The sequence below is a fragment of the Lissotriton vulgaris genome, chromosome 6 (genome assembly GCF_964263255.1).
Source record: "Lissotriton vulgaris chromosome 6, aLisVul1.2, whole genome shotgun sequence".
Classification (NCBI taxonomy): domain Eukaryota; kingdom Metazoa; phylum Chordata; class Amphibia; order Caudata; family Salamandridae; genus Lissotriton; species Lissotriton vulgaris.
This window is the reverse complement of record NC_141694.1, coordinates 1,357,727,614-1,357,750,947: the sequence shown is the minus strand read 5'-3', so window position 1 is coordinate 1,357,750,947 and position 23,334 is coordinate 1,357,727,614. Positions and strand designations below refer to the sequence as shown.

The 23,334-nt window shown below is 51.4% G+C and overlaps 1 protein-coding gene across 1 annotated transcript in view; it reads left to right on the top strand.

The window, feature by feature from the left end:
• PAPOLG (poly(A) polymerase gamma) overlaps positions 1-23,334 on the top strand; it is a 455,976-nt gene that overhangs the window by 106,541 nt on the left and 326,101 nt on the right. The window contains exon 5 of the mRNA XM_086927484.1: positions 1,235-1,348. Within this exon, the coding sequence (XP_086783610.1) occupies positions 1,235-1,348 (114 nt within the window). The remainder of the gene's footprint in view (positions 1-1,234; positions 1,349-23,334) is intronic.

Below are 23,334 nucleotides of genomic sequence, written 5' to 3'. Positions count from 1 at the left end.
ATCCGCCAACCTCTCCCTTGACACCGTACCGCGCATCCAATGAACAACCTCCGGTGGCAGATCTTTTTCTTTCCTCGCCTCCAAGACCTGGAACCCCCTCCCCACCCATCTACGACGGACCCAAGACCTGCTCACCTTCAGAAGGCTCCTCAAGACTTGGCTCTTCGAGCAGTAGCAGCACCCCCCTTCAGTGCCTTGAGACCCTCCTGGGTAAGTAGCACGCTTTACACGTTCACTGATAGATTGATTGTTCAGATGAGACACCCTCACTGACTTTTCTCAATATGCAAACGTCCATTTACATGAAAGCAGTATATATTCTGATCTCCTGTATGTACAGATGCAATTACAAAATGCTCTCATGTGGACTCCCAGTTGAACATTTTACTTGCGTTCTCCTAAAGCTACACACAGGATAAGGGATTGTTATTGCTCCATCATACTCAATCTGCCACAGGTATAAAAACAAGGGTGTTTACCCAGATTCGGTAGCAAGCTCCATATAGCCTTCATTATCCTGAAACCATGTTACATCGTACATATGTGTCACGCTTTTGTGTTGGTTGCATAAATTCAGGAACTTTATGTAGCCAAGCTGAGTTAACCCAGGAGATTAGCATGAGAAGACAACCTATAATAATAAAGCTTAATTTATTGTGCTGGCAGTTAAGGTGTTTTTATCTTGTGCTGCATTTTCCATTATTTTCTTGTTTTGCTGTACAATGTGTTTTCATTGGTAAATATTTATCACCAAGTACCCACTTAAACTTATCTAAAAATGTGGGGATCTCTTATCTATTAATATCTGTTTTGTGTTATGTACATTTATAATGCATTTTTTAAGCATCCAGGGATAATTAGTCAGTGGTGCAAGAAGAATTAGCTTGCTGTTTTGGGCCATGACTTGCTTCCTTAAACTGTTTAACTGGCCTGCTTATTCATTACTGCCTCTTTTGTAAAAGTCTACCGGTTTGTTACTTAGTTCTTGAAGCCGGCCGCAAGCTGGCAAATTTGCGTATGTTTGATGGTGCGGTTTGTGTTTTTTTTTTTTAATGTGCGTATATAATTCATGTACTCTCATTGCTTCCAGTACATCATCTGTAATGGACAACTAATTATGGCCATTGCATCGGAGTTGTTTATGAAGTACACAATTCAGTCTAGCCAGTTAATATCTATTAGATTACCTTTTAGAGTACACAGCCTTATCCGTATTACCTTTTTTTTCTTGCAGGTGCGGATATTGATGCACTCTGTGTGGCCCCTCGCTATGTGGAAAGATCAGACTTCTTTCAAAGCTTCTTTGACAAGCTGAAGCCCCTGGCTGGAGTCAAAAACCTAAGGGCAAGTGTTCAGTTTGAATGCGTTCAAATTGTTAACATCATTTGATGGGATCTTGATGAAGTGCAAATAAACATAAAATGTGTTCTGTACTAATGTAGTTGTTTTCAAATGGTGCACTATTTTAATCCCACAACCACCAGCTGTTGGAAAATATTGATTTATATTGATTGACACACATTTGTTTCGACTTAAATAAGCCTTCTGTTTAAGATAAATCACTGGTTCGAGGCATGTGGGCTGCTAAATTCATATCTTAGCATTAGATCGCCACCTAGTGTTGGGTCCGGATGATCGCACATTGTTGTCCTGGAAGAGTCTTCGAAGTATCCTGAGATGGGTGGCTCCTCCCCTGGACTACAGTGCGCATGGGCATCGGCTCCATCCCCAGATTGTTTTTTTCCGCCATTGGGTTCGGATGCGGTCTCAACGTCTCTCCGTCGGAACCGAATAAACATCTAATTTAACGGCCAAAAGGCTTTGGGTTCTTTACGTCGGTATTGTTTGCGTACGGTCTCGAGTTCTTCCGTCTCTCGGAGCCGGAATCAGCGGAGTTTTTACTACTCTTCGGACATCGAGGCCTTCTCATCGCGACTCGACACTAAGTTCCCAACATGGAGCGGAGCCCGTTTAAACTCTGTCCGCTCTGTGGGTCCAAGTACCCACATATAGACGTGCACCCGGTCTGTAATAAATGCCTTTCGCCAGACCATGACGAAGGAAGTTGCAGGGCCTGTGCAAGTTTCAGGTCGAAGAAAACTCTCACGATTCGGCGCGCGGTGCGCCTTGTGGCCAAACAGGCGGCCCCGGATCCAGAGAACATATTCGACGACCAAGAAGAAGAGGACCAGAGCCATCATCTTCAAATCTCCCCGCCTGAGACGGAGGTAGAGGCTGATCCGGAATATGACGACGACGGAGTCGTGGGTCAAGGCCTTCAATACGTCGACGAGGTAGGGGACGACGATATGGTTTATGGGGCCGCGGAAGATAGCTCAGGGGACGAGCTATGCCCCGAAGTTGGCGGACATCTGGAGAGGGTCGCGGGATCGCCTGTCGGCCTTACCCAAGACCCTGCAGCGCAAGCCACGGCCCCGCCTGCTGGCCCGGCCACGGACATACTTGCTGCGCCGAGGGTTTCGAAACCGAAACTGAAAGCAACGGTCTCGACTGCACCTAAAATGGCCGAACCGAAACCGAAACCGAAAGTAAAGGACTCAATCGTCCCTAAGATGGCGGTCGCAACGGCAAAAACAAATAAACCGGCGGCCTCATCGACTCCGTCGACCTCCGGTCCGCAGAAGCCGAAGAAACACGGCGATTCCGCAGGGTCGAAATCGGCGCCGGAGGAGAGATCCTCTAAGAAGGGCGGCACGCACAAGACAAGCGCGCCGGCGCAAGCAAAGCCAGCCAAGGCAACAGACACCGCCCCGGCTCCAACGGGGGCATCTGCGCATCGCTCCAAGGACTCTGGGTCGGCGCCGTCCATCCCTCCAAAAGACCAACGGAGCGTCGCATCCGAAGGCAAGGCCACCTCGTCGGTGCCAAAGACATCGGCCACCGACGCATCTCTCGTGGCTGCTTCACTGCAAAGAATTAAGGAGAAGGCTTTCTCTTCGTCGACGCCAACGCCATCGACGCAGAAGGCGGCAGACGTCCCGGTCAAGCCCGCAAGTAAACTCCTCTTCCTTCTACCGCCAAAAGTGGCGCCGAAGGCCTTCTCATCAAAATCGACGCCAAAGAAGTCGGAATCTTCTACGGCAGGGGCATCTTCGGGTCAAGTGCTCGACCCAGAAGAGGATTCGGAGTGTTTCATAGACGCGGACACGGGGAAGTTAACCCTTTACAAGAGGAAGATAACTTCGCAGCCGGTGGAATCCTATGTCATCCCCCTAAAGAAGAAGAAGTTTCCACAGGACGCCTCAGGCCTCATGGAACCTATCCAGCCTCCTCTGGGAAGGAGCCCAACACCGTCTCCAGGCCACTCGGACAGTGAGGGCTATGGTGAAGATGAACAATACACGTTCCCAGTAAATGAACCTGATGCACAGCCAGATTCTTATTATGTCATGGGGGACCAAGGCACCCAAGATGTGGGACAAGACCCACAGACTTTCAGTACACGTGCATCCCCTACAGAGGATTCTGCAGGTTTTCATGCACTCATTGAGAGGGCAGCTGCTAATCATGATGTGGACATGCATGCTGACCCAGTTGAGGAAGACTTTCTATTCGACACCTTTTCAGTTTCGGAAAGAACCGTAAAGACCCTGCCTATGCTCAAAGGGGTCCTCAAGCATGCTGCGGACATCTTTAAAGAGCCTACCAGGGCGAGGGTGGTCAACCCACGTATTGAAAAGAAGTACAGACCAGCGCCTGCAGACCCTGCATACATTCGAGGACAGTTGCCGCTTGACTCCCTGGTGGTAGCAAACGCACGCAAGAGGGCCAACTCCCAAACAACGGGTGAAGCTCCTCCCCCGGATAAGGAGTCCAAAGTGCTAGAGGCAGGAGGCAAGAGTGGCTGCACAGGCTGCCAATTTCTGGCGTATTGCAAATACACAGGCACTACTGGCACGTTATGATAGATCACATTACGACACACTAGAGCAGATTGTGGAACACCTGCCTCCGCAGTTTCAAGAGGGCACCAAAATGATTATACAAGAAGGACAATTGATCTCCAACGCGGCCATAAAGTGTGCACTTGATGTCGCGGACACAGCCGCTAGGGCCATTAACACCAGTGTCATGCTCAGAAGACAGGCTTGGCTCCGCATATCGGGGTTCAAACCTGACATTCAAACAACCATACTTAATCAACCAGTCAATCCGGATAGACTGTTTGGTCCAGATGTTGACACCACCCTGGAAAAAATTAAAAAGGACACTGAAACTGCTAAATCTATGGGGGCCCTACAATCACAGCAGTTTCGTGGCAATAATTTTCGTCGCTCAGGTGCCCGTGGAGTCACCAGAGGACAGTTGGGTCAACAATCACAGTTCCCTAGAGGTGGAGCACAGTCCTCGTACCCCAAACAAAACAAGAGGGGCTACAGGGGAAACAGCAACAAAGGACGTGGCAAAGGAGGCAACAATTCACGCTCCTCTGCCCCAAGCAACCAGTGACTCTCTGTCACTGCCCCCCGACCATTTAACACCTGTCGGGGGGAGAATACAGCAGTTCCTGCCAGTCTGGATCAACATCACCACAGACAGGTGGGTGCGACAGCTTATCCAGTACGGTTATTGTCTAGAGTTAAAGTCCACTCCACCCAACATTCCACCAAGGCAAAGACCTATGTCCGCAGAGCACTTGCACTTATTGCAGCAGGAAGTGTTGGTGATGCTGCAAAAAGGGGCAATAGAGCTCGTGCCAGTGGGGGAGGAAGGAACAGGGGTTTATTCCCTGTACTTCCTCATTCCAAAGAAGGACGGATCTCTCAGACCAATTCTGGATCTCCGTCCCCTCAATCTGTACATACTGTCAGAGCATTTCCACATGCTTACACTGCAACAGATCCTTCCTATGTTAAACAAAGGAGACTTCTTAGCAACCTTAGATCTCAAGGATGCTTATTTCCACATTCCGCTACATCCGTCCCACAGAAAGTACCTCAGGTTCACTATCCAGGGCACGCATTATCAGTTCAAAGTCCTACCCTTCGGAGTCACAACTGCCCCAAGGGTGTTTACCAAGTGTCTGGCGACAGTAGCAGCGCACCTCAGGAGGCAGAACATCCATGTCTACCCCTACCTCGACGACTGGCTCGTTCAAGCCAGGTCGGAACGGCAGTGCGCCGCGGACATGTCGACTACCATTCACCTCCTTCACAACCTGGGTTTCTCGTTGAATTACCCAAAGTCACACCTTCAGCCGGCACATGTCCGGCAGTTTCTGGGTGCGACAATCAATACCCTGACGGCCAAGGCGCAACCAAACCAGGTCAGGATAGACGGCATACAGTCTTTAATCCAGAAGTTCAGACCGGGACACTCACTTCCAGCAAGAGTGTTCATGCAGTTGATAGGCATGATGGCCTCCTGCATCTTCATAGTCCCTCACGCACGGTTGCATATGCGCCCGCTCCAGGAGTGCTTAGCAAATCAGTGGACACAGGCTCAGGGACAATTAACAGACCTAGTGTTGGTTACCAGTCGGGCATACAACTCTCTGCATTGGTGGACTCCACACAACCTTTGCAAGGGCCGACTGTTCCAGGAGCCAGTGCCACAGGTCATCCTGACAACGGACGCATCTCTCCAGGGATGGGGAGCTCGTCTGCTCACTTACACGGTGCAGGGACTATGGACGACGCAGCAGCAGAAGATGCACATCAACTATCTAGAACTGATGGCGATCTTCATGGCACTCAAGTCCTTCATTGTACATCTGTGCAACAAGGTGGTGTTAGTCCGGACGGACAACATGACCGCGATGTACTACATCCAGAAGCAGGGAGGCACCCACTCACCACAGCTGTCTCACCTGGCTCAGAGCATGTGGAAGTGGGCCATTCAGAGGAACATCTTCCTCATGGCAGAACACCTCCCAGGGAAGGACAATCAGATGGCGGATCTGCTCAGCAGATACAGTCATCAAATGCACGAGTGGGAGATACATCCATCGGTACTCCTGCCGTACTTCCAAAGGTGGGGTCGTCCAGACATAGACCTGTTCGCCACAAGGGAGAACGCAAAATGCCAAAGCTTCGCCGCCAGGTTCCCACACCCCCAATCGCAGGGCAATGCGATATGGATGAACTGGTCAGGCAAATTTGCTTACGCTTTTCCCCCGACACCTCTGATACCACTGGTGGCGAGAACTAAGGCAACACTCGATGACACTCATCCTAGTTGCTCCAACGTGGGCGCGCCAAGCCTGGTACACCACGTTCCTCGAACTCTCAGTGGTGCCGCATCAAAGACTGCGCCTCACGCCCAGACTTCTGACGCCGAACCATGGAGAAATTCAGCATCCAGATCCGCAACAGCTCAACCTAGCGATCTGGCTCCTGAAGTCTTAGAGTTTGGATACCTCAACCTACCTCCTGAATGCATGAACATCATCAAGGAGGCGAGGAAGCCGTCAACCAGGGCATGCTATGCCGCAAAATGGAAACGTTTTGTCATTTACTGTGCAGACAATGACATAAACCCGCTAGATGCATCTATCCCTAACATCATTTGCTATCTGTTACACCTTTATAAGTGCAAGCTAGCGTTCACTTCTATTCGGATACATCTATCCGCCATCGCAGCTTACCTTCAAAATAGGCAGCACCTCTCAGTCTTCAGGGTGCCTGCCATTAAAGCGTTTCTTGAAGGTCTGAAACGAGTCATTCCCCCAAGAACACCGCCAGCTCCGGTGTGGAACCTCAATGTGGTCCTCACCAGACTGATGGGACCGCCATTTGAGCCACTGCACTCGTGTGAACTGCAATTCCTGACGTGGAAAGTAGCTTTCCTAATTGCTATTACGTCACTGAGGCGTGTTAGTGAGCTACAAGCGCTCACAATACAAGAGCCATTCATTCAGATTCATCCAAATAGGGTAGTGCTACGTACTAACCCCAAATTCCTTCCAAAGGTGGTGTCACATTTTCATCTCAACCAAACTATCGACTTGCCGGCATTCTTCCAGAACCCACAAACAGTGGCGGAAAGAATGCTCCATACGTTAGACGTACGGAGGGCGTTGATGTACTACATAGACAGGACACAACACTTTAGGAAAACAAAACAACTTTTTGTTGCCTTCTCACCACAACACAAAGGCAACCCGATTTCCAAAGCAGGAATAGCCAGATGGATTGTTAAGTGCATTCAAATCGGTTATCAAAAAGCAAAGCGCACTTTAACAATACCCCCAAGGGCGCACTCCACACGCAAATTGGGGGCATCCATGGCTTTCCTAGGAAACATTCCTTTAGAGGACATTTGCAGAGCAGCCACGTGGATTACACCACATACCTTTACAAAACACTACTGTGTTGATGTACATTCCAAACAGCAAGCGGCTGTAGGACAGGCTGTTCTCAAGACACTTTTTCAGGTTTCTGCAGCTGGCACGGGCAACCGCCGCTGATGGAGGGACTGCTATGTATTCTATGCTAAGATATGAATTTAGCAGCCCACATGCCTCGAACTGAATATGCTACTTACCAGTATGCATCTGTTCTTGGCATGTAGGGCTGCTAACATTCATATCGCCCACCCTCCTCCCCGGTGCCTGTCGCAGCTGCAGATATACTATTGTATTCAATCATTAGCATGGGCATCCTTTACACTTTTCACTCCATCCTCTGCCACAATGGCGAAAAACAATCTGGGGATAGAGCCGATGCCCATGCGCACTGTAGTCCAGGGGAGGAGCCACCCATCTCAGGATACTTCGAAGACTCTTCCAGGACAACAATGTGCGATCATCCGGACCCAACACTAGGTGGCGATCTAATGCTAAGATATGAATGTTAGCAGCCCTACATGCCAAGAACAGATGCATACTGGTAAGTAGCATATTCATTCTCCAACATTCGCTCTTTCATTGGTATCCTGATTTCTAGTATTCCCTGTGGTCCGGGTGGGGATTTGTGGCACATTTCCCCTCCACCACACACACTCACACTCTCTCTTGCAGGTGATCATTGAAAAGCAAGGTTGGAGAGCAAATAACCTTATACCACACAGGACCTTATTCAAGAGGAAGCATATTTCACTCCTTAGCCATCTACAAACTCATGGCTGCTAAGCCCGCTACTCCCTGTGATAAGCCCTTGTTTTGGGTCATTCACTCTTGAAACTTAATTCTTTTTCTTCAATCTGCTATATTGATTCCCCCCCCCCCCTTATCTTGGGGATTCTAAAGGTACCCAGTGTTTGTAGAGGTCTCATTTAAGAATATATTGGGGATGTGACTTTTAAACAAATGTATTTGACAAAAATGTTCTATTATCTTCATACATATATATACTTTCTAGGATTCTCTTTGGCAACCGGTTTCATACTAAAGACTTTGATCAAAATGCGTTTTTTTTGTTTTTTTGGTTCACCTGGTAGCAAATAAACCATCATTGGTTCATATATACATCATTTCAATACTTTTCAAAGTTTTTTCCTTATGCAGCACATTGTTTGAGTCTTCAACATAGTGTTAACATAACGACGTATCTAACATAAAGACAATATTGCATTAAACGGACCCCGATTCTCTTGTAGCTTGCATGTATTTCGGCTTTATAGTATCATGTCATTTATACATTCTCACAATCTATAATCTGATTCACTGCTGACGTAGCTGGTCCAACACCGCCTGTTTCCTCCCCACTTTCCCTTAGTGGTGTCTCTGATCGTTGCTGCAAGTATTCCCTGAGGGGCTGCCAAGTCTCTTGGCCTCTCGGCCTGTGGAAGTTCTTCTTCATAGGTTCCTAGTGTATCTTTACAGTATGCCATTTCGGATAACCATTCCTTGAACCGAGGCCGGCTTTTACTGCCCCATTTGATGACAATGCGTCTTTTTGCCAGCAGGAGCGCCACTGCCAGTAATTTGCGTCGTCTAGGCAATTTACGTTTATAAGCATCCAGCAGACATGTCATTGGTGTGTTCGGGATAGACTGTCAACATTTGAGCTAAGGCTTCCACCACCTCCTGCCAGTGTGCCTCCAAGGCCGGGCATGCCCATGCTGTATGGATGAAATCATCTTTAGGGCTCGGCGCATCTTTTACATCTCATCTGTCCAGAACCCATACCTATATAGTTTATCTGGTGTGTAATATGTCTGATGTATGAATCTAAAGTGTATTATGCATAAATTACAATTTGGCCTGAGTAGGTGCAGTTGTGTACAGCTGTAGTTCCATTCCTCTTCAGAAATAGAGGACCAGAGTGCCATCTCCCACCATGCCAATGCCCTGTTTGTGTCTGTATGTTGCTCATTTTGTGACTCAGTGTACAATTTTGTTACTAATGCCGCCCTAGTCGGTGCAGCAAGTAGTATCTGTAGTGCTTGCAGTGGGATTGGCTCAGTCGGGAAATCGTCATATAAATCTTATTGCGGCCCTTAGTCTGTAGTAGGCAAACTTATTTAGCGATGCTTGATGTGCTCTTAAGGACGGGTTCTGGTAGGTGATGAATGTGTTGTGCGGATACAGTGCTCCTAGTGTTTTAAGTCCCATCTCCCTAAGAATCCCCCTCATGTTCTGTTCTTGTGTGACCGACAGTTTGGGGTGATGCACCAATGGTAGCGCCGGTGCATAAATTGGTAGTTTGTGCGCTCGCCGTGCTAGCGTGTGCCATGCTCGCGATGTGCACTTTACGGGGTGTATTATGTGATTGGGATAGGTCTCTACTGGGTCCGATATATATTGCGTCTGTATTTTCGGGTGGACACTATCTGTTTGCACAGCTAAATGAGGGATGTGTGAGTGGTATCTGAAAGAGACACGTTGGTGATAGATTCCTTACCTTAGAATATCCCCAGGCGTCAGACTGGATCCGGAAAATTTTGCGTAGCAGTACCCTTGCGCGTCGGTAGGCGTCGTCTGCGGCTCCGCGTCCGTCGGCGTCGTGGGCGCCGTGATGTCGTCGGAGTACTTAGACGCCGCCTCCGCGTGCTGACGTCAGTTCTTCTTCTTTTTTCCGCGCCAGCCAGCGCAGATCTGGAAAAAGCAGTTCCCTAGTCATTTTTTGACTAACTTTTTGGATCTTTTGATCTATTTCGAAGTCTTCACGACTCCGCGGTGCCGTTAGGGATGCCCGGCTTCAAGCACTGCGACGAGTGCGAACGCCTCATGTCGATTACGGATCCGCACCGCCTGTGCCTGACGTGTTTGGGCGTCGACCAGGACGACGAGGCCTGTTCCGACTGTCGGGCCCTCTCGAGGAAGGCCAGGCGGGAGCGGTCCCGCAGGCGACTCGAGATCCGCCAGTCGGCCCCGCGCCGTATGAGGTCCCGGTCCCACGGGAGGTTGAGGGACCGGTCGCGGGGGCGGAGCCGTCACCGCTCCGGGAGTCGGCGCCACTCCTCCGGGTCCAAGTCGTCAGGTAAGAAGCATAAGAAGTCGAAGAGACATCATCGCTCTTCCGACTCCCCCCGACGCTCCCACGATGCGGCCGGGGGTTCGGGTGACACCGCCCACGCGGCTCCTCGTGAGTCGCGGGCGCCGCGTTCGGCCCCATACCCCCCGGTCCCTGGGCTGAACGTGACGCCGGAGGAGAATGAGCGCTTCCTCATGGCCATGAGGTCCCTTTCTTCTCCGACGGGTTCCGCGGCGCCTTCGGGTCCAGCGAACCCGTCAGGGGGCCCTAGTGGGTCGGGGGCTGCGACCCAGACGCCGTCGGGTGCTTCGGCCTCGGCGCCGCCGGCGTCTTCATCGCCGGTGCCGCAGGGCTCCACGATCCCGCCGCCGCTGCCCTTGGGCTCGGCGCCGCAGGGTTCTGCGGTCCCGGGGTCGTCGGTGCCTTCGGGCCCGACGCCGCAGGGTACCGTTCGGCCCTCGTCGGGCGTTGGATCGTCCCCGGTGGACCTTACGACCCCCCCGGGGTCAGTCCGTGTGGTGCCCCCTCCGGCGTCGGCCGAGGCCCCACTGCCTCCTCTCTATGGGTTCCGGCGTCGGGACGGAGCCTGTCGGCGCCGATCTCAACGCCTGTTGGGGAGTTCCATCCCTATGACCCATCCTCATTCACTTACGACCCTGAGTCTCAGGAGATGGGGGAAGAGGAGGATTGGGAGGGGTCTGAGGACCCTCTGACAAGGGAATGTCAGTCTAACATGGACTGGACAGGAGACCTTGGGGAGGCCAGTGGCCTGGACACCTCTCCAGACCCTGGATTCGTCTCTCCTCCTTCCGTGGCTTCGGAGGAGGGCGCGACATATAGTGTGGTGTTGATGAGGGCTGCTAAGGCGTTGGACCTTGAGCTCCCCGTCGCGGCCGTGAGGACTAACCTCCTCACTGAGGTCCTTAAGCCGCAGTCATGCTCCATGGAGCCTATGCTGCCGTTTAATGAGGCCTTGTCGGACGTTCTTTTGGGCACTTGGTCCAGGCCCGCTACAGGTTCGCCTGTAGATAGGAACGTGGCCAGACGCCACCGCCCGGCTCCGGGCGACCCATATTTCCTGTCCACCCACCCCACCCCCGAGAGTCTGGTTATCCAGGCCTCTAACTCCCAGACCGCCTTTCCGACGGCTCCCCCTGACCGGGAATCCAAGAGGTACGAGGCCTTTGGCAAAAAGGTTTTCTCGTCCCTTAGCTTAGGACTGCGGTCTTCCAACACCGCATGCCTCTTGGGCCGTTACACCCATTCTATATGGGAAACAGTGGCGGAATTGCTGCCAGAGTGTCCGTTGGAGGTACGGGCCAAACTCGGCCAAGCCCTAGTGGAGGGCCGGGACGCAGCAAAGTACTCGATCAGGTGCGGACTGGATACAACTGACTCGCTGGGCAGAGCGATGGCTACGACGGTGGCCATTCGACGCCACGCCTGGCTCAGGTCCGCCAACTTCTCGGCTGATGTCCAGAATACCCTCATGGACATGCCGTTCGATGGCCGTCGCCTCTTTGGCGACAAGGCAGACCACGCACTTGAGCGCTTTAAGGACTCCAGGGCTACGGCCAAGTCCTTGGGCCTCTCGGCCCCACGCCAGCAAGTGGGTGCCTTTCGCTCCTTTCGTGGCCAAGGAAGGGGCGTCCCCACGCGTGCCGCCATCCACTCGCCGCAAACTGTCGTCCAGCGCGGCGGCGGCCGTGGAAACTGCCGTGGAGGCGGTCGGGGAGGCAAGCGGAACCAGTCCACACCTGCCCCTGCAGCATCCGCCTCTAAACCCTCCTAGTCCGTGCTTTTCGGCCCAGTTGACGCCAGTGGGGGGCAGGGTTCGACATCACCACTCTCACTGGCGCACAGTCACTTCGGACAGGTGGGTGCTGCAAATCGTCCGAAGGGGCTACTCCCTCCCCTTCGAGACGACCCCTCAAGCCATGCCACCGCAACACCACCGCGTATCAGGGGATCATTTGCGGCTCCTGCAGGAGGAAGTTTCGGCCCTCTTGGCCAAGGGGGCCATCGAGCTCGTTCCTGGGCCAGAAGTAGGTTGTGGTTGCTACTCCCACTACTTCCTGGTACCCAAGAAGGGCAAAGGGGGCCTACGCCCTATCTTGGATCTGAGGAACGTCAACGGCTTCCTCCGGAAGGAGAAGTTCAAAATGCTGACACTGGCTCAGGTCTTGGCTGCCCTAGACCCAGGAGACTGGATGGTAGCGTTGGACTTGCAGGATGCGTATTTCCACATCCCCGTCCTGCCGGCCCACCGGCGTTACCTGCAGTTCACGGTAGGCCTCGAGCACTTTCAGTTTACCGTGCTCCCCTTCGGCCTTACCAGCGCCCCACGGGTGTTCACGAAGGTGATGGCGGTGGTCGCAGCTCACCTGCGCAGGTTAGGGGTTTCAGTCTTCCCCTACCTAGACGATTGGTTGTTGAAGGCGGGCTCGCCCCAGGCAGTCGTCAACCACCTCCAGACTGCGGCGGATCTCCTGCACAGGCTGGGATTTTCCATCAATGTGCCAAAGTCACACCTGTGCCCCTCTCAGAAGCTCCTTTTCATCGGAGCGGTTCTCGACTCGGCGCAGTTTCGGGTTTACCCGCCCGAACAGCGAGTCCGGGAGATTCAGGCCCTGATTCCGATCTTCAGGCCGTTATCCTGGGTTTCGGTCAGGCTGACGCTGCGGCTTCTGGGGCTGATGGCCTCCTGCATCCTTCTGGTGCATCTCGCACGGTGGCGGATGCGGGCTCTGCAGTGGGACCTGAAGTTTCAGTGGGCCCAGCACCGGGGCAACCTTTCCGACCATGTCCTGATCTCGGAGGGCACTGCGAGACAGCTGCAGTGGTGGCTCACGGACCGCTATTGGGTCAGCGGCAGATCCCTCTCCCTTCCCCAACCGGAGCACGTAGTTGTGACGGACGCGTCCCTCCAGGGCTGGGGAGGCCACTTGGGCGAGGCGGAGATCAGAGGACTCTGGTCTCCGGCGGAGTCCCGGCTCCATATCAATCTGTTAAAGCTGCGGGCGATTAGTCTGGCACTGAAAGCATTCCTCCCGTCTGTCCGAGGGAGTGCAGTGCAGGTGTTCACGGACAACACCACCGCCATGTGGTACTGCAACAAACAGGGCGGTGTGGGGTCGTGGACCCTATGCCAGGAGACTCTGCGCCTCTGGCAATGGCTGGAACATCAGGGCGTGACTCTGGTGGTTCAACACCTGGCAGGTTCCCTGAACGCCAGGGCGGACGAACTCCGCCGTCGGTGCTCGATGGATCACGAATGGCGTCTGAACTCGGACGTGGCGCAAGGCCTCTTTCTGCGATGGGGAGAGCCTTGGTTAGATCTATTCGCCACCGAAGAGAACGCGCAATGTCATCAGTTCTGCGCGTTGGAATTTCCAAGGCGGCACTCGCTCGGAGACGCTTTTCGTCGCGAGTGGAGCTGCGGTCTGTTGTACGCCTTTCCGCCTATACCTCTTCTGCCCAGAGTGCTGAAGAAGATCAAGCGCGACCGAGCACAAGTCCTTCTTGTGGCTCTGGACTGGGCACAAAGGTACTGGTATCCCGAGCTACTCAGTATGTCAGTCGATCCCCCGGTTCGTCTGCCTCTTCAGGAGGACCTTCTGTCGCAGCAGCAGGGGACGGTCCTCCACCCGAACCTGTCCAGTCCCCACCTCCATGCATGGAGATTGAGCGGCGACAGTTGAGGCCATTTGACTTGCCTCCTGAAGTTTGCAACATCATTCTGGCAGCCAGGCGTCCCTCCACAAAAACGGTATACGCCTGCAGGTGGAACAGATTTGTGGCATGGTGCAAAGCAAAGGCTGTGGATCCTCTCAATGCCCCTCTCTCTGAGATTCTTCTCTTCCTTCTTTCTCTTGCCCAGCAGGGCTCTGCGCACTATCAAGGGCTATCTTTCGGCTCTTTCAGCCTTTCTGAGGCTGCCTGACCAACCTTCTTTGTTCAAGTCCCCTATAGTAAACAGATTTCTGAAAGGCATCACTCATACCTTTCCTCCTGTTCCTTTCGTGATGCCTCAGTGGGACTTGAACCTGGTTCTGACTTTTCTGATGTGCGCTCCCTTTGAGCCACTTCATAACTGTCCACTTCGCCTTCTTTCTTTGAAGACTGCCTTCCTGGTAGCCTTCACCTCTGCCAGGAGAGTGAGTGAGCTCCAGGCCCTCTCTTGTAAGCCTCCTTTCCTTTCAGTCCATCCGGACAAGGTTGTTTTGAGGACTAGGCCCTCCTTCTTGCCAAAGATGGTCACGGCCTTCCACATTGGGCAGTCCATCACATTGCCCACCTTCTTTCCGCCTCCGCACCCCTCGAGAGGAGGAGAGGCTCCACCGTCTGGACCCAAAACGTGCGCTCTCGTTCTATCTGGATCGCACACGCCAGTTCCGGGTGGATGATCAACTCTTTGTTGGGTACGCGGGCGCTAAGAATGGGAAAGCGATGCACAAGAGGACCATTTCTCGATGGATTATCATGTGCATCCAGGCGTGTTACTCCTTGGCTAAGAAGGAACCACCTGTTGGGCTGCGGGCTCATTCCACTCGAGCCACGGCCACAACAACTGCCTTGGGCCGAGGTGTGCCCTTGCAGGACATTTGCCAGGCTGCTACGTGGGCTTCGTTGCACACGTTTGCGAGGCACTACTGCCTGGACAGTCAAGTCCGGAGGGATGGCTACTTCGGCCGTTCCGTTCTTCAGGACTTTCTGGTGTGAATATTGGTTCGCAGACCCACCACCACGGGGATGGTATTGCTGGGGTATCTATTCTAAGGTAAGGAATCTATCACTAACGTGTCTCTTTCAGATGCAAAAGTTACTACTTGTGTAACGATATATCTGTAAGAGACATTAGTTAGTGATAGATTCCTTACCGACCCACCCATCCTCCCCGTTCTGCGAACCGATATCTAGGGTTAAGGTCATCCCCTTTCAGGGCCCTAGTTTCTTGGCACCAGTGTCGGTTTTTGTCATGGCTCTGCGCTTCTGGCGCAGAAAAGCTGTGGCTAAGAACTGACGTTGGCACGCGGAGGTGGCGTCTAAGTACTCTGACATCACGGCGCCCACGACGCCGACGACTGACGCGGAGCCGCAGATGACGCCTACCGACGCGCAAGGGTACTGCTACGCAAAATTTTCCGGATCCAGTCTGACGCCTGGGGATATTCTAAGGTAAGGAATCTATCACTAACTAATGTCTCTTACAGATATATTGTTACACAAGTAGTAACTTGTGCGTTGTGTCCAGTAGTGTGCATGGTGTGCTTGTGCACAGTAATAGTACAGTTGCAGGTCTGGGGCCACAAATCCCCCTTGATGATATGGCTTGGTTAGGACTTTCCAACTCACCCTGGGCTGTTTCCCAGCCCATGTAAGTTTTTGTAGCAATGTTCGTAGTTTGGCAAAGAGAGCCTGTGGAAGATAAATAGGAACATTCCAAAAGAGGTACAGAAGTCAGGGCAATACTACCATTTTTAGTAGAGCAATGCAATCGATCAATTTTTCAATGTGGTCCTCCAGTATACTCACTGCCACTCCGTAGTTTGCTCTTATCACCGTCTCTGGGTCACAATGTACCCATACTCCCAGGTATTTTACCGGATCTGTACTCTACTTCAGTGGATCGTCTATGTGCAGCTGAGGTCCCAGCTGTCAGAGGGATCACAACTGATTTGTCCCAGTTTATGCTGAGGCCTGAATATTTCTCAAATTTTATATATTCCCTGATTAGTGTTTAGATTTTTATCCGGATATCTAGTGTACAGGACCATGTCGTCCGCGTAGAGAGATATGCTCACCGGGTGGACGCTAAATTGAAGCACAGGTTCTGGGTGGTTTTGTCTAATTTTACAGGCCAGTGGTTCTAGCATGAGAGCAAATAAGATAGGTGACAGAGGGCATCCCTGCCTCGTGCCACAGCGTATTCTGAGTGGTTGTGAGGTGTGGGCGTTAATTCGTACTCTTGCCCTAGGTTCGTCATATAGCAATGCAATCCACTTCAGGAAAGCAGGTGGGAACCCCATCCTATTTAGTATAAAGTCCCACTCCACTGAATCGAAGTCTTTTGCCGCATCCAGTAGCGCGGCTGCTGCTGGCAGCTCGGGGTTTAGGCTGTGGTACATCGTAAATATAGTTCTTATATTTTGGGTTGTGGATCTCGTGGGTATAAAGCCCGCCTGATCTGGGAGCACAAAAAGCTTCAACTGTGGTTGTATCCTGTTTGCTATTTTTGCCAATATTTTGACATCTATATTAATAAGGGATAAGGGGCGATATGATTCACAATGATTGGGGTATTTGCCAGGTTTTGGAAGTGCCATCAGCAGCGCCTCACGTAGCGTTGGTGGGAGGGCTCTCTCATAAGCCTCCCCGAATAGAAGTGCTAGCTGTGGAATTAGCAGGTCTTTGTACTCATTATAAAATTCCCCCGGCAACCCATCTATTCCCGGGGCTTTGTTGTTGGGTAGTGAATTGACCGCCTCTTTAAACTCCTCTTCCGTGATATGTCCTAGGAATTCCCTGTGAGTGTCTGACAGCCAAGCTAAACAGATGTTGTCTAGATATTGATGAATTTCTGATTGCGAATGTGTTTTTTTCGTGGTATACAGCTCAAAATAGTTTGTGCAGAATTGTTCCAGAATAGAAGGGGTATCGTATACCTGCTCATGTCGCATCTTTTTGTGTAATTAGGGAGGCACTCTGCATTGTTTTTTGGTTTGTTTTTTTGCGACCGCACCCTTCCTGGTCGACCTCCCTCCCCATATGCTCTAGCTTTATACCATTTGGATAGATATTTTATTTCTGTCGGCATATTCATGATGTGTCCATTTTTCTCCTTATGTCCACCAGAATGGAGTCCTGCTGGGTGTTGGCATAGTCTGCTTCTAAAGTCTGGCTGTCATGTTCCACCATTGACAGTTGTCTATCTCTGAGAATTCCGGCATGTTTGCTTATGCAGTGACCTCTTATGGTGACTTTAAAAGCCTCCCATATTGTCCTATGACTCTCCACCGGTCCTATATTATGTTAAAAAAAAGTCCTATGGCTTGTTTGTTCCCCCAGAATACCTGGTCTTTCAGTACTTCTGGTCTGAGTCTCCATGTGAACTGTCTCAGGGTGTGAGTGGGTATCTCCAGCACTAATCGTAAAGGGGAATGGTCTGACAGTGTCTTTGGCATGTGTTCTACTTCCGTAGTCCAAGTGCTTACGTCCCTCGTGGTTAGCCAGTAATCTAGTCTCGACCATGTTTTGTGAGTCAGTGATGTGCATGTACCTTCCCTCTTACCCTAGTGTCTGTCACCATACGTCTATCATGTCCCAGTCGTGCATTCATTCTACTATGACTCGGGCCGCCCGTCTTCCATGTCTGTCCGCCCCTGAGGCTCTATCCAGTAGTGGATCTAGGCATGTGTTGAAGTCTCCACCCCATATTACTGCTGTTGGCTGCGTATCTTGGTGCTTGGACCAAACCTCTTCAAAGAAAAGTGGATCGTCTGTGTTAGGTCCGTATGTCGTGATAAGTGTACGGTCTGTACCTCCGAAATTTCCCTTAAGTATTATATTTCACCCCTGTTCATCCGTGATTGTTAAGAAGGGTAAATGGAGTGTTGCGTTTATCCGTATTAGCACTCCCTGAGCATAGTTTGAGTATGAAGATGCTACCCTAAACTGTGCCACTGATATCCAACTCTGCATTATCTCTGGGGTGCAATGTGTGTTTACTGAATGCATGCAATGTCAATCTTGTGCCTATCTAGGTAAGCCAAGACTTTCCTAATTTTTGCAGGTCTTGTAGGCCTCTCACATTCCAGGATATGAGGGTCAGTGTCCTAATCTGTCGCGTCACGTCTGCCATGTTGTCCCCAGATACAGTTAGCCGTACATGTATATCTCCTAGTTCTCACTCGTACAATCATGTAAGCGAGTAGTGGTGGTTCCAGCTGCCACCAGGTGATTTTCAACAGTAAACCACCCCCCCCCCCACCTCATCCCTCATCCCTCCCCCTCCCACTTCGCCTTAAACCCCCTGACAAAGACAGTTCGAGGCATGTGGGCCGCTAAATTCATATCTTGTGCATAGATCGCCGCCTAGTGTTGGGTCTGGATGATTGCACCTTGTTGTCCTGGAAGAGTCTTTAAAGTATCACGAGATAGGTGGCTCCTCCCCTGGACTACAGTGCGCATGGGCATCCTCTCCATCCTTAGATTGTTTTTTTCCGCCATTGGGTTCGGATGTGTTCCGTGACTCTCGTCCGGAACCTATAGAAAAAACTTGTTTTTTTCAAGTCAAAAGGCCTCTTTTAGCGTCGGTACGTGTGCTCCCAGCTTTTAGGCCCGATCGAAGATTGACATCGACGATGGAATTCCATGCCCCGTTTAAACGTTGCCCAGTCTGTAACGCGAAGTACCCTCTCTCAGACGTGCACCCTGTGTGCAACAGATTGTCTCCAGACCACGATGAGGAGAGTTGCTTGGCCTGTTCGAAATTCAGGTCGGAAGAGGCGCTCGCTCTTCGACGTGAGGCGAGACTACCGGCGCGGACAGCGTCGGATGTGGAGGATATCTTCGAGGCTGGGGACTACTAGGGCGTCGAAGAGGAGGAACTGGAGCACTTCTCCGACCCGGCCTTCTATCAAGAATCTTACTACGGAGAAGAGGTAGACGATGAGAACGTCTAAGACGATTAAGCCGTCGAGGTAAGAGACGACGGTATGGCCATTGGAGCCGCAGAGGGCGGCTCCAGCAATGAGCAAGACCCGACAAAACATTCGGGGATCGAAAGTGACACTGTCTTGTCAAAGGGTCAGGTCGAAGCATCGCCCGAAGGCCTTAGCCAAGATCTTTATACTCATTCTACAGCCCCGCAACCTGTCCCGGCTAAGAATAATTCAGAGCCTTCGGTGGGTACGCCTTCGAAAACGAAACTGACTAAAGACAAATCGAAACTGAAACTGGTCAAACCAGTATTTGTTTCGCAAAGCCTTGTTCCATCGGATTCTAAGAAGGCTTGAAGTGTCATTGCCCCTTCGGGGTCACAAAAGGGTGCCAACCCGAAGATCGGTACATCCAAGAAAGTGTCAAAGGCCCAAAGAGACGGAGCAACGTCATCTAAGGCTGCCCTCGGGGGCGTGGACACTGAAGACTGACTTGAGTCGCAGCCGCCCCTCAGTCCGGAAGCATACAAGTTAATGCTGGTGAAGGTTCTCGAAGACGAGCACAAAATGGCAGCGTTGGAACGGGACTCATCAAGCCGCGGCCATTTTGGGAATACCAGCGCGACACCTGGCTCGAATTTGGCGATGGCCGTGAAAAAAGTCAAACAGCCATCGGGGCCTCCACCTATAGTTTTTGGACTGCCTCCGACTGCGAGACCTAAAACGTCTAAGCCGGCACAGGGCACCGAACCTGGTACAATGATGTCGAAACTTAAGTGACCGACAGCCACTTCTGAAGGCGTCGGTTCCACTCCACCTTCTTCTGAAAGCTCAAAGAAGTTGTACATTGACTCTGCAACCGGAAGACTCACCCTTTTCAAACGGAAGATCTTGCCGGAAAAGCCAATGGAATCCTATCAAATTCCACTCCAAAGGAAAAGAGACTCTGCTTCCTCGCCAGTTCTTTTCGAGTCCATAAGGCCTTATGGACGAGCCTTTACTCATTCCCCCACACGCACTGAGGATGGTGGGGGTGATGACCAGAATGACTAGCGAATCAACTATCCTGATGAATCTAATCAGGATGACTCGCAGGATGTGCTCGACGATCAAGGCACAACGGACACCCAGTCTTACCAAGTAAAGACAGCCCCCGCAGAGGATACTGCGGCGTTCAACGCTCTACTTGAAAGGGCAGCGTTGAACCATGATGTGGTCATGCATGCAGACGAGGACTTTCTGTTTGATACCTTCTCTACGTCGGACAGATCAGTGAAGACGCTGCCGATGCTGAAGGGTGTCCTTAAACACGTCAATGACATTTTCAAGGACACAACCAGAGCAAGGGTGGTGAACCCACGTATTGAAAAGAAATACAGGCATGCTACTGTGGACCCTACGTATATCAGGGATCAATTGCCATTGGACTCTTTGGTGGTCTCCAATGCCCGGAAGAAGGCGAACTCACAAACGAGTGGTGATGCTCCCCCCCAGACAAAGAATCCAAAGTATTAGAAGCCTCTGGGAAGTGGGTTGCTGCGCAGGCAGCGAATATTTGGAGAATAGCCAATACACAAGCTCTACTGGCTAGATACAATAGGGCTCACTATGATACCCTAGAGCAATTGTTACAACACTTGCCTGATGCATATAGAGAGGGGGCGGAAATGTTGATTCAGGAAGGGAAACTGATATCAAACGCCTCTATCAAGTGTGCCCTAGATTCAGCAGACACTGCAGCCAGGACCATTAACACTAGTGTAATGCTACGGAGGCAGGCTTGGTTACGAATTTCAGGGTTTAAGCCAGAAATACAAACTAGTTTGCTCAATCACCCCGTTAACCCAGATTTCTTGTTTGGGCCTGACGTGGACACAATTCTTGAGAAAATCAAGAAGGACACCGAGACGGCTAAGTCTATGGGGGCCTTACAGTCTCAACAGTTCAGAGGGGGTTCTTTTCGTTGCTCAGGTAGTAGGGGGCTAACATCTCCGCAAACACAATACAAAAACAATAGAGGTGGATACCGTGGTAACAGCACCAAAGGCAGAGGACATGGAAATAATAACACCAGGTCCTCAGCAATACCAAACAGTGACGTCTTGTCACTGCCCCCGGACTATGTAACACCGGTCGGGGGACGACTCCAGCAGTTCCTGCCAGTCTGGGAGGGCATTACCACAGACAGGTGGGTGAGGCAACTTATCCAGTACGGGTATTGTTTAGAACTGTCATCCACTCAACCTACCACCGAGACACCATCCTATGTCCGCAGAGCACTTAACATTATTACAGCAAGAAGTGGCCAGCATGCTGCAAGAAGGGGCCATAGAACTGGTGCCTCTAGAGGAGCACGGAACAGGGGTGTACTCTCTACTTGGTCCCAAAGAGACTGGTCTCTCAGACCCATTCTGGATCTGAGACCCTTAAACCTATACATCCTTTCAGAACATTTCCACATGCTGACTCTGCAGCAAGTCCTGCTGTTGCTCAGTCAGGGGGATTTCCTGGCAACTCTGGATCTGAAGGATGCATATTTCCATATACCCATACATCAGGCACACAGTAAATACCTCAGGTTCACTATTCAGAACACTCATTACCAGTTAAAGGTACTACCCTTTGGAGTGACCACTGCTCCCAGAGTGTTCAAGTGCTTGGCGACAGTGGCGGCGCACCTTCGGAGACCACACATTCATGTCTACCCTTACCTGGACGACTGGCTTGTGCAAGCGAAGTTGGCCCAGCAGTGCGCCAGCCACGTGTCCCGCACGATTCATCTTCTGCACAGTTTTGGATTCTCTCTAAACTATCCCAAGTCGCATCTTCAACCCGCTCAAGTACAGCAATACTTGGGAGCGACGTTGGACACTGTGACAGCTACAGCCCAGCCAAACTCGGTGCGAATCGACAGCATGCAACTGCTGATTCGCAAATCCAGACCACAACACTTACTACAGGCGCGAGTGTTTCTGCAGTTGATAGGCATGATGGTCTCCTGCATCTTCATAGTCCCGCACGCAAGACTGCACATGCGTCCGCTCCAAGAGTGTTTAGCACGACAGTGGAATCAGGCTCAGGGTCAATTGAAAGACCTAGTGTTGGTGACCGATCGTGCGTACAACTCTCTGCATTGGTGGAATCCATGCAACCTTTGCAAGGGACGACCGTTCCAGGAGCCTGTACCACAAATGGTGCTCACAACGGACGCATCGCTCCTGGGGTGGGGGGCGCATCTCCTTCATTATACTGTTCAGGGACTATGGTCGGATCAACAGAAGAAGATGCACATCAATCTGCTGGAATTTATGGCAATCTTCATGTCAATGAAGGCTTTCAAGATGCATCTGTGCAACAAGGTCGTGTTGATCCAGACGGTCAACATGACGGCCATGTATTACATTCAGAAGCAGGGAGGTACTCACTCTCCATAGTTGTCACACTTGGCTCAGAGCATGTGGAAGTGAGCCATTCAGAGGAACATTTTCCTCATGGCGGAGCACCTCCCGGGCCAGGACAACCAGATGGCGGATCTGCTGAGCAGGCACAGCCATCAGGTGCACGAGTGGGAGATTCATCCCTCGGTGCTGCAACCGTACTTCCGGCAGTGGGGACATCCAGACATCGACCTGTTCGCCACAAGCGAGAACGCAAAATGCCCAAACTTCGCTGCAAGGTTCCCAGACCCGCGGTCTCAGGGCAATGCGATATGGATGAACTGGTCAGGCAGATTTGCGTACGCTTTTCCGCCGGCCCCGATCATACCTCTGGTGGCACGGAAACTCAGCCAGCACTCGATGACTCTCATCCTGGTTGCTCCAACGTGGGCGAGGCAAGCATGGTACACCATGTTCCTAGAACTTACCGTGTTGCCTCATCAAAGACTGCGTCTTACACCCAGTCTTCTCACCCAGAGCCATAGTGAAGTTCAGCACCCAGATCTGCAACAGTTAAACCTTGCGATATGGCTCCTGAAGTCATAGAATTTGGGTATCTGAATCTGCCTCCTGATTGTATGGACATCAAGGAGGCAAGACGGCCTACCACTAGAGCATGCTATGCTGCCAAATGGAAACGTTTTGTCATTTACTGTTCCAACCATGACATAAACCCGCTGGATGCACCAACACAGAACATTATTTGTTACCTGTTGCATTCATACAGATGCAATCTGGCATACAGTTCTATACGTATTCATTTGGCGGCAATAGCGGCTTACTTGCAGAACAGGCAACACCTTTCGCTGTTCCGAGTGCCAGCCATAAAGGCTTTTATGGAGGGACTCAAGTGAGTCA